Genomic DNA, 12,288 nt, shown 5'->3' with positions numbered 1-12,288 from the left:
CCTGCCCTTATGGTTAAGTGCGCTTTCACTAACTCCTAGTGGTCTTGGGAGGTTGGTACCACATTCTCAACAACCTTAATGACATGTTTACTAATCAGGAATTGGAATTCTCATCAGGAATTGAATTCCGCCTATAGAGAATTCCTGCGTTTACTTCACATAAGGAATTGAAAAAGTAAGCGGGGCCCACACAAAATTAGGAATTGAATTCCTGATTTTGGAGGAATTCAATTACTGAATGGGAGGTGGTATTCTAATTCTTGGAGAATTCACCCATTAGGAATTCATCTTTTTTACCCATTATATCCTCACACAATTTTCAAAATTCCAAATACACCATCTACTTTAACCAAAAAATGAGGACATTTTAGTAATTAGTACCACTTATACCCCAATTCCTTATGGTTTAGTATACAACTTCAATAGGAATTCGGAATCTAACTCCCCTCAATCCATATGGTTTAGTAAACAACTTCATTAGGAATCCGGAATCTAATTCTTCTCAATCCAACTCCTCCTCAATTCAATTCATCATCAATTCAATTCCCCCTAATTCAATTCCGGATTAGTAAACATGCCATAAGTGGAGATTAATCTCACCCTTTAGGCAGTGCCGGTCCTGAACTTTTCAGGGCCCAGGGCAAAATTAAAAATTAAGCCTATATATATTTAAACTTAATGGTAAAATTAGGCCCCAATTTTAATACTTGAAAGAATAAGAACAGCTTAATCTGGAATTTGAGAAATCCCTCTTTGAGAAATCCCCCTCCACGGAAACAAACTTGATATTTCCAAATTTGCAATCAATTAGAACTTAAAAGAATTCCTGCAAAGAGAATATGTAATTGCATGAGTTCACAAATCTACAAACAAACCAAAAAAAAGATAAATTCATATTTCCCTTTTCAATTGATATCAAATCATAAAAAATTACCTTCAATTGATATCTACAAGGACCAATTTTGCACTGAATAAAAGCCCACACTTTGGATTTTGGAATCTCCCCAATCTACCAACAGAAATAATTTTAACCTGTAACTAAAAGAAGATGATTCACAAGGACCAACTTAGATGGAGGCTTAGGATTTTGGATTCACAAATCACAAGGACCAGCTTAGATGAGGCTTAGGAGAGGATTCAAAACTCTGTAGAAGAAGAGAAAGAAGAAAAAAAGACGAAGAAGAAGAAGAAGTAAAAGCGACCTGGAGGAGTGGAACAGGAATAGGCGCACAAAAGCATTCTTCTTCTTGAGAAGTGGAACAGACCAGATTGTTGGTCTTTTTTTTTCCTTTCCAAAATATTAAATAAGTTAATAGTTATAATAATATAATATAATACTTACTAAAAAAAATATTTGGGCCCCCCTGAATAATGGGCCCAGGGCAGTCGCACTGACTGCCCCTGGTCAGGGCCGGGCCTGCCTTTAGGTGTGGGAGCTCCTTCTGATATTTAACCGAAAAAAATAACGAATCTAAATTACGACTTTTATTTTCAAAGTCAAAAATGGACTTCTCTTGCCCCGTACAAGTGTTTGCAACAAAACAACAGGAACAGCGATTGGGTGGAGTTGATAGTTGAAGGCTGAAGCAAACTGGACCCCAAAACATCGAATACCTTTCCTCCACTTTGGATGGCTACCAAAAAAAAACCTATTGATTTGATTCGATTTTATATCAACAAACAAACATTGCCTCGTTTGGTAGTTGGGTGCACATTGTCCACTAATCCGCCCCCCCACCATAGCCCTGCCTGCCTACCTACCTCCCTTTTTCTCTATCTGCAAAGGAACTAACCTACCCTCTCTGCGCTATTTATCATAATTAATTAATTTATCTTTTAATTGACATTAATCATTTTTTAATTGTCTCTTGTCGTTAACAATCTTTTCAAACTACACCTTGTGCTTCTGCGGCTGTCCACGCCTCAAAGCGTTTTGGTTCCAAAATTGACCGCCAACCAGGGACTTCCCACATAATTACGACTTTACCTTTTTATTTTGCTATTATTATTTAATAAGGAAAGTCAAATAATAAGTGTACAAAAAACTATATTTTTTATTTACACTTATTTTAAGAGCATTTTGCTTTTTTTAAAAATAAAATAAAAAATATAAGCGATAGTTGTGAATGGAGTTTCTCACACATTCTACTAAAATGTCATGAGGTTCGAATTACCACTTATCTGCAAATTAAGGACATTTTCCATTGAATTAGACAAACAGCATTTTGCATATTTTATTATATATTTTTTCCATTTGTTGTTAAAAAAATGTATGTGGTCACTTGTCACGGGTCCTTCGTCGTAATATTACATTTTTCCGAAGCCGCAGAACTCGGTGGAATTTCCAAATTAAAAAATGATAAAAAGGGAAAATGAAATAAATAATAAAAGATACGGAGAGAAAACAAAATACAGAATTATTAAAACGAAAGGTAATTGAAGAAAGAGCGGTGGCTGCAATTGCTTCCCTTCACGCTCATTTTTACACATATTGTCGCCGATCCGATCCCCACTCCAAACCCGTCAACAAGGTTCGTCTCTCTCCCAAATTCCTAGGCCCTCTGATTTATTTCCCTATCAATTTTGATCTGATCTTTTGTTTCCTTATGTCCAGTACATCGTTTTGTTCTTCCTCATATGCTCAGTGCTTTCACTGAAAATTTTCAGTTCCTAAAGAGTTTTTTTTTTCTTTCTGTTTTTTTATTTATTTGGTGGTCAGTTTGATTTTGAGGAAAAGAGACAAAGATGTTGGGGATTTTAAGGCAAAAAGTGGGTGCTGGAAGCTCATCTGCTACGGTACACCCTAATATTTCTGCAATTCTTTATTGTGGTTTTGATTATGGAAGACACTTCATTGATTTACCCTTAATATGATTTGTTTTCCCAATATTTGTGATGGTTCAGATTTTGGGGCAGTCCATGCAGAGGATCCGCCCCACCACATCGGCATTGAGAGCTTTTTCATCTTCCGCAAAAGAGGTAAAGTTAGTTTTCGGATTCGAATTGCTCGTATTGTTCTTTCTGGCATCTACTTAAAAACCTGTATTAGACTCCCAATTTTACTGTCCTGCTTGTATATGAAGTTCTGCTTGTTCACATAACTTTTGGGCATTAGTTTTTATTTGTACCTATGCCCAGTGGCATGTCTTCACTTTCCAGAGGCACTTAATATTTTTTTTGCAAATGAAAATTATGCACAGATGACAGTGAGGGATGCTTTAAACTCTGCACTCGATGAGGAAATGTCTGCAGACCCGAAAGTGTTCTTGATGGGTGAAGAGGTGAGGATACATGGATAGGCTGTACTAATTTTTTACTTAGAAACCAACAGAATTTGTTTTCGTAAGCTTGATCATTGTTCTTTATGTTATGCAGGTTGGGGAATACCAAGGTGCTTACAAGGTTAGAATTATTTACCGAAGAATACATTTGAATTCTCCTTTTTTCCCTCCTTTTCCATTACTATCCCATGTGAACTTACACATCTCTGACAGTTGGCCTTTATGCTCCATTGTATATAGATATCCAAAGGACTTCTCGACAAGTATGGCCCTGACAGAGTTCTTGATACCCCCATCACGGAGGTAATTCCTGTTACTTGACAAGCCATGCAAATTCTCTTTTGTTTACTTCTGTGGTTCTGTAAAATCATTAATTTCTTCCATCTTCTTTATTTCGCTCCTAGACTTCATGTTATGTTGGTCCTGCATGTTTATTTACATTAGTGAAAGTAGCTGACTTATCTCATTTAATGTTTACAGGCTGGGTTCACTGGGATTGGAGTTGGTGCTGCTTACTATGGTTTGAAACCTGTTGTGGAGTTTATGACCTTTAACTTCTCAATGCAGGTTGGAGGATTTTTCTTTGGTTATAAACTTCTGACCTTTTTGTACTTGAGTTTAATGTTATATATTTGATGTCTTGACACTGAAGGTTGTTTTGGATAGTCTGAAACTATTGCCATCTAAAATGCTGACATGGGCACTTATTGAATTTGTTCATATTATACTTGTATCAAATCTTGTCTTGGTCTTGTTCTATAGAAAATCCAGATACCTTCCATCCCAGGAGAAGTGTTCTTGATTTATTTCACCATGAAATGGATTCAAGTTTTTCACTAATGAAATTTTGTGCTTTCATGCTGCTGCCCTGTTACCCTTGGTAGGCTGAGTTGGTGTAAAGATATGCCTTTTTAACCTCTAATCGTTTACTTAAGATTTTATTGTATAGAGTTAAGAATTGAACATTTTTGGAGTTTTTTAAGTGTTTAAACTGTGCTGGAAGGATTAGATGTTATATTAAACAGGGGTCCCTCTTGATTGATTGAGAGAGAGAGAGAGAGAGAGAGAGAGAGAGAGAGAGAGAGAGAGAGAGAGAGAGAGAGAGAGAGAGAGAGAGAGAGAGAGAGAGAGAGAGATTGAGAGGTTTCCCTAGAGGATTTCAGATGTTTCGCCTTCTAAGACTGTTAAGTTGAAAAGGATGAGAACTTTGAAATCTTTTGTTTGGCTGCATTATATCTATTTACTTACAGGTATTTTACAGTCTTGTTCTTATCAGCCTGCTAGATCATTTAGTCCTATTTATCATTCTTTAGGGGATTATGTATTTTCTGTTGTTGTTATTGTGAATCTCAGTTAGGGCTTTTGTTGCAGGCAATTGACCACATCATCAATTCTGCTGCAAAATCAAATTATATGTCTGCAGGCCAAATAAATGTCCCCATTGTTTTCAGAGGACCAAACGGTGCTGCTGCTGGTGTTGGTGCCCAGCACTCTCAAGTAATGTTCTTCAAGCTACTTTGTTACATTGCCATCTTTCATATGTTACCATTTAGTTAGTGTGAATTGCGAATGAATTTTGACAATTAATGGTATTCTTTTTGATCTAGTGTTATGCAGCATGGTATGCTGCCGTCCCTGGGTTGAAAGTTTTGACCCCTTATTCATCTGAAGATGCTCGTGGGCTCCTAAAAGCTGCCATTAGGGACCCTGATCCTGTTGTTTTCCTTGAGAATGAGTTGCTGTAAGTAATTCACTGCAGATTGTCATGTTTATGTTGTTTGTTATCTTGTCAAACATTATGGGTTTGATGTTTCGCTGTAATTTTCTGTTTCAGATATGGTGAGTCATTTCCTGTTTCAGCTGAAGTTCTTGATTCCAGTTTTTGCCTTCCAATAGGGAAAGCTAAGGTGATCACTCAGCTAATGGAAATGCATCTGAAAGATGCTTGTTGATTGCACTCTTAATTCCACGTTTTTTTGTTCTCTATCAATGATGATTGCCTTCTAATCGTAATATAATTAAACTCAGATTGAGAAAGAAGGAAAGGATGTCACTATTACAGCTTTTTCAAAAATGGTCGGCTATGCTCTGCAGGTTTGTTTACTTTACCTCCTTCTGCTGGCTGGATGTGGTGCATGTAATAATAGGGTGTAATTTTTGCTATTAAGTTAGAGCATAGTTACCTGGTAAGGGAACGAGAGAGTATGTGTATAGCAGGTTAACTAAATTAAATATGTAATCTAAAATTAAGAAAGAGCTTTAATTAAGGGTTGTTTATTTCGTTGGAAAAATATAAGGGGAGTAATTTAATTTATTATTTATTTAATGGTAAAATTAGTTGGAAGTTCAGAGGGAGCTTTAATTAAGGGGAGTTTATTTCGTTGGAAAAATATAAGGGGAGTAATTTAACTTATTATTTATTTAATGGTAAAATTAGTTGGAAGTTCAGAGGGTCTTTGAAAGACCCGTGCCTTCATTTCCAACAGGTGCCTCTTTGGAACACCCCCTTCCTTTATTAAATTGAAGGACCAATGCCTTCCTCCTCTTTGCTACACTTATGACCCAATTTCAAAGCTCCCATCGTTCTCTCCCTCCATTGCTCTTTCCCTCCTTTGCGCTCTCTCTCTCTCTCTCTCTCTCTCTCTCTCTCTCTCTCTCTCTCTCTCTCTCTCTCCATCCCTGTCTTCACATCTCTCCCAGTACTGGTTCTCCTTAACAAATGCAGTTCGTGGAATATATTGATCCAGGTGGCTAACGTACCGCGAATTGGTCGCACGCGCGGGGGTTGTGGTTGTGGGGGGGAGAGCAAATTGGGTAAGTATGAGTCAGAGCTGGATTGACGTGACAGATGCTTAATAAGTGGTACTTAATAATTTAGAGGAATTTGAAATGGAACTTGCATGAAACTTTATCATAGCTTTGACAAGAAGCACCTAGTTGCTGCCGTGAAATACTGTTGCCTTTATAATTGTTCAACATTCCATTAGTGGTTTGCCTGCCGATTTGACATCTCCTTAATACTTTTGCCCTTAATTTGTGGGTTATGGGTGCTTATTTGTTGACACGTTTCTTTTATTTTACGTCAGCATAAGAGAGAACATAGAAAGTGTATTTTATAGGCACTTCTATTAAATTCTTGCTTATATAGTCTTTGGTTTGCAGCCAGACTCTCTCTCTCTCTCTCTCTCTCTCTCTCTCTCTCTCTCCCCCCCTTCTCCTTTCCTCCCTTACATTTGTGATTTAATTCTGTTGGTTTTCAGGCGGCTGAGATACTCGCTAAGGAAGGAATCAGTGCTGAGGTAAATTTATATTGGTAACAACACAATCTTGTTCGTACTCTAGCAATAGAGACATTATTGACTATTTGTTTTATTACAGGTCATAAATTTGCGGTCAATTCGTCCTCTGGACAGGAACACCATCAATGCTTCGGTCAGGAAAACCAACAGGCTGGTAACAGTTGAAGAAGGGTTTCCTCAGCATGGTGTTGGTGCTGAAATCTGGTCTGTCTCTTCGCACTCATGTATGTTCCCTGCTGAGTGATTTTCAGACACTTTTTATACTTAACACTTACTTCTTAACAGCACATCTGTTGTTGAGGATAGCTTTGGCTATCTTGATGCACCGGTTGAGAGAATTGCTGGGGCTGATGTTCCCATGCCTTATGCTGCTAATTTGGAGAGATTGGCTGTTCCTCAGGTTCGTTCCCTTCTGATTTTTATGGTTTGGTATCAATTATCAGTGTATGGTGTATTTCCACTGTTGGCACTGAAATATGGTTGCACTGCCTTATAGTTGGTCAACTGGTGCAATAGTTATTTAGTTGTTGGCTCTTTGCCATTAATTGGGCTGTAGGCTAGGCTGCATTGCCATTTACATCTTTGTTAACTGTTTTACAGGTAGAAGATATTGTTCGTGCGGCGAAGAGAGCATGCTACAGATCGGCGTCATTGGCTGCAAGTGCCTAATTTTACTACTCAAATGCAGAAATTTCTCCCAATCAAGGTTAGTTGAAGGGTTTTTTCATGGTTCATGGAATGATTTGGTGCTTACATGATATGGTTATTGTATGCGTGCTACAGATCTGTATGTACAAACATTCTTTAATCAAAGTTTTAGGTTATTCTATGGTTCATAGAGTGTTTAGGGTTTTAATAAAGTGAGTTTCTTTATCTATCTGAATAATTCTTTAATTTTCTTTCAGGAGATATAGAGATTGTACATTATTTCTCCTCATCCTGTGGGGAGGAACTGCTTGTCAAATAACTGGTAGATCATCCTGTGCGGGGAGGAACTGCTTGTGAAATAACTCGGGAGAACATTGACAAGAGCGAGGAATTTTTTTGACTCTGTTTTGTCCTTGATATTTGTGGCTGTCAACATTAAACTGATTGCATTTTGGAAGCCATTTTCAGGGTTTTGTACTTGAATTTCTAAACCACACCATCTTATTCCAGAAAGGGTAATGGTGCTGCTTCAGTGTTTATCTTCCAATGGCATTTGTATTGGCTACCTTTTGTTAATCATTCATTATTGATGTACTTTGCAGAGGTTTATATGTTCGTTAGAACCAAAGCGAAATAAGTGATAAAAAATATTAGAAAGGAGAAAAAATCATTTGAATTTCGAAATGATAAGCATGTTCCAGTTGTATGTTCGTTTTGAGTTTACAGGGTACAACAAACCGATTGAGCAAATATCAGAAGCTAGTTTTGTCGACTTTCCTAGTATGCTTTGTGTTTTATTGAGGAAATATGAATCACAAGGTCAATTGGCTACATAATGAAATTAGTGAGTTATCAAATCCAATTCTAAACACCAAATGTGTCGTTATTTTTTGGTTTTTTTAAACTTGGGATTTCGGATGTAGGGTAAATGTTCTGAACCACTTGAGGCACAAAACGAGCCTTAAGAACAGTGTTTAAACATTAACAACTCTCTTAGCTGCTTCTAATGTTGGGGGGCAACATTATAGTTGCAGTTCATTGGTTTGTCCTTTCTTTATTGAATTTGATAGATACTTTGGTTTCAAAGCTTGACTAATTTATGAATGCTAAAGTGCTGGTCAGCCCATTGGTTGGGGCAAGGCCTCAAAGACAAAATAAACGCCGACTAAAGATTCTCTCCACTGCAAAACAAATTTGTTTGTCTTTCTGTATTGGTAGGTGGGTGGGGGCGGGTGCAAATATGATATCCCACTGAATCCTGAATGTTGGGGTTGGTGTTGTTGAGTTGGGAGAGTACGAAGGAATGTATTTAAAACGCTGTCGTACTTTGCAAGTTGTCCAGTTACATTGCTCTCTGCTGGTGGTTGGGTGATGTAAGGCTGATATCCACGAGTTTGGAGTCTTTAGACCAACTCTATTATTATTAGTTTGGTTCTCTTCCAAAATGAACATAATATACAACTAATTGCTGGCTGCAGCTGCTGATACAGAAAATGATTAGTGACATCCTCATCAAATCAAATAATAACATATCTAAGTGTTATATGGCAAATTGAAAAACAGAAACCCGTTATAAATCCTAGTCTTATCATATGATATGGAGGTCTCTTGTCGGAGTATTTGTCTCACCTGGAAAAAAGATTAGTCTTACATCAATAGTTTAAATAATTTTGGGTATCTCTGCCCACATCCAACTAATTATGGGTTGAATCTTGATTTTCTAACGGTCGCATAGAAAAAACTGAACAAGGAGACAATGAACTTAAGAAACAAGAAGTAAAAGGGGTAAACCCTCCTCATAAAATGAATTCAAAGTTGTAAATTCTTGCAGTGATCCACCATCGAGACATGTATTCATTAAACTGGAAATCTTTTTATTCTTTCTTTTATCCAATTATATGTATATAAGTAAATTATATATACACGCATGAAACTCAGAAATTAAAGTGTTGGCAGCAGTAGAGTAAAAGAGGGTGGGAACCATGTGTTTGAGAGTCTAGGGCCTCGGGGATGGCGGAAAAGCTGGTGGAGGTGGTGGTGGGCTGGCGGGTCGACCAGCTTGTTCGTGGATGACCACCTTCTCCACATACAAGCGCTGGTTTACTTTGATGATCATCTTGCTTCTCTTGCTGGTTATTTGCAGCTCAGGAAGACAGAGAGGCTATATGCTTATATATACTACGTCAAATCACATGCTGATTCATATGGTTGAAAAAACTGGATTTTGAACATTAAGCGGTCACCCTTCTTAATTTGTTTTTATTTTCTAGGACGACTTTCTGTGCCATATACTAATTTCCAGGTGCTTGGCACGAAGGAATTGAATTCTTCGAGGGACATTTCATAGTGTTTCCAAATTGGGCCTGGAAATTGTTTTATGTGATAAACATGATTAATAATAGCTTGATAAAGTTTGACAAAAAATAATAATAATAACTTTGATGAAGTAAACAATCATATAGCCAAAAGTTATAGACACCTCATCACAAAAGCATTTTTGCTACAACTCAGTCAATATTAACGACAAACATTCATTAACTTGGGATATCATTGTCATGCATTTTGATTAGAGATTAAAAGTTATTAGAACGTAAGCGTGAAACTTCCCATAGGATGCCACTCCACCGCAATCATTCACTCTGATATGTTTTAACTTTTTTCATATGAGAGTGCATGATTGACATTTCCGAAAATTCTTTCTTGTAATACATATATATATATATAGCTCAATATATGTTCAACAGTACTTAACAAGAAAAACCAAAAAGATTTATTTTTGTTGTTTCATGTGAAGATGCAAGGCAAGGCACCCATCATTGTGTTAATGTTTCTGAATCTGTATATGAGTTTTGGTAAGAAATGAAAAAGAATAAAGGAAGAATGACTGAGAGAGGATGATTGCAAGATCACTCTGCTATACGTGTAGCAGAGAGCCTTCTTATTCTTTAGATTTCAAGAAGATGAACCATATAGCTCACACTCTTGGTGTGAGCATATTACATGTTATACAATGCCAGCTGGATGCATTACATCACAATGCAATCTCAGCCTTCTATTAAACAAACCAATCAACGTATGACACTTGGATTATAACAAAAACAGAATTACAACTAACTCGAGAAATCAGTTTGAGCACTTATAATTCAACACTCCCCTTTAAGTCTTGAATTGATTTCACTCCAAGCATGCCTCTGAGATAATTGAATCGATCTTTGGCCAAGGGTTTGGTGAAGATGTCAGCCAGTTGTTCATTCGTGGGACAATATTCCAGATTAATGACTCCTTCTTGCAAAACATCCTTGATGAAATGGTATCTCCTGTCAATATGCTTTGTCTTCTGATGGAATACCGGATTTTTAGTGATTGCTATTGCTGAGATGTTATCACAGTGCAATGGAGTAGCTTCAGTTTGAAGCTCTCCAAAATCCTCTAGCACGAATCGTAGCCAAATGGCCTGTGTAGTAGCCTCTGCTGCACTGATGTACTCGGCTTCTGCAGTGGACAGTGCAACACAATTCTGTTTCACTGAGGCCCAAGAGAACACTCCACTCCCAAAAGTAAAAGCATACCCTGATGTGCTCTTGCTATCACCAACTGATCCTCCCCAATCACTGTCACAGTAGCCGATCAGAGTTGCTTTCCTGCCTTTCACATACTCTAAGCCGTAGTCTAGAGTGCCCTTGACATACCTCAACACACGTTTAGCTGTTCCATAATGCCTGTTTGTAGAGCAGTGCATGAATCTGGCTAGCAGACTTGAAGCATACATGATGTCAGGTCTGGTGGCAGTTAAGTACAACAAACTACCAACAATGCTTCTGTAGTCTTCTTCATTTGCAGCTCCACTTCCATCATCCTTAGCTAGTTTCTCAGTGGCAACAAGAGGTGTGGTTACAGACTTGCATTCAGTCAAGCCAAATTTGTTCAACAAGGTGCTGGCATACTTCTTTTGGTGTAGAAATATACTAGACTCAGTTTGAATAACTCCCATGCCAAGAAAATGGTGAAGTAGACCTAAGTCAGTCATCTCATACTTAGCCATCATATCTTGTTTGAATTCAGCCAATAATGCTTGACTGCTCCCTGTGTATACAATGTCATCTACATAGATAGACACAATTAGGATTTCCTTATCTCCCCTTGCCTTGGTATACAAAGTTGCTTCACTTAAGCTTTTCTCGAAACCACATTGAGAGAAATAGCTATCTATCTCTCCATACCAGGCCCTAGGTGCTTGTTTCAAGCCATATAGAGCCTTATGTAGCTTATATACCTTGTCTTCTTGACCTTGAATTGCAAAACCATCCGGTTGATCAATGTAGACTTCTTCTTGTAACACTCCATTAAGGAAGGCCGACTTCACATCAAGTTGATACAATTTCCAGCTCTTTTGAGCTGCAAGAGCAATAAGTGTTCTGATAGTATCTAATCTGGCTACAGGTGCATACGTTTCATTGTAATCCAGCCCAGGCTTTTGAGCATATCCTTTGGCAACTAATCTTGCTTTATTCTTTTGAACTGAACCGTCCAAATTTAGCTTAGTCTTGTAGACCCATTTAACTCCAATCACTGGTTTTTCATATGGTCTTTCCACCAATTTCCATGTTCCATTCTTTTCAATCATCTGAATTTCATCTTGCATAGCCTTAAGCCAAGATTCATCTTGTGCAGCATCTGCATAGTTTTCTGGTTCCATGATGCACAAGTTACATTGTGCCAGCACATCATCTAGTCTCCTCCACTTCAATGGAGAGTGATCATAGGCTTGAGTTCTCCTTTCTTCACTACTTATATCCTGTGAAGATGCCAAAATTTCTTCCTGCAGATTTTGAGTTTGAGGTGTAGCCTCATCATTGTCATCTGAATTTCCAGAATTTGCATCAACATCTACTTGATTTCCAATTGAGTGTGGTGGCATGACTGAACCATTATGATTTTTCCAATTCCAAGCACCTTCTTCATCAAATGTCACATCTCTTGACAATACTAGCTTGTTAGAAATTGGATCAAAGACCCTATAACCTTTTTCACAAATTGCATATCCTACAAATACTCCTTTT

General features: G+C 37.7%; 1 protein-coding gene across 1 annotated transcript; it reads left to right on the top strand.

The window, feature by feature from the left end:
• The first annotated feature begins 2,372 nt into the window (after nucleotides 1–2,372).
• Nucleotides 2,373–7,835, top strand: MAB1 (Transketolase family protein). The gene is made up of 16 exons (XM_088247147.1): nucleotides 2,373–2,531; nucleotides 2,720–2,796; nucleotides 2,905–2,979; nucleotides 3,201–3,281; nucleotides 3,376–3,402; nucleotides 3,522–3,584; nucleotides 3,762–3,848; nucleotides 4,653–4,778; nucleotides 4,889–5,022; nucleotides 5,116–5,188; nucleotides 5,310–5,375; nucleotides 6,542–6,580; nucleotides 6,660–6,784; nucleotides 6,866–6,980; nucleotides 7,181–7,286; nucleotides 7,486–7,835. Exons 2-15 carry the CDS (start codon nucleotides 2,746–2,748, stop codon nucleotides 7,247–7,249), a joined length of 1,131 nt encoding a protein of 376 aa, XP_088103273.1. The 5' UTR covers nucleotides 2,373–2,531; nucleotides 2,720–2,745; the 3' UTR covers nucleotides 7,250–7,286; nucleotides 7,486–7,835.
• The last annotated feature ends 4,453 nt before the right edge of the window (nucleotides 7,836–12,288 follow it).

The sequence above is a fragment of the Prunus avium genome, chromosome 1, assembly GCF_965620075.1.
Source record: "Prunus avium chromosome 1, drPruAviu1.hap1.1, whole genome shotgun sequence".
Taxonomy (NCBI): Eukaryota; Viridiplantae; Streptophyta; class Magnoliopsida; order Rosales; family Rosaceae; genus Prunus; species Prunus avium.
The sequence above is the reverse complement of the archived record's forward strand: the minus strand, read 5'-3'. Positions and strand labels throughout refer to the sequence as shown.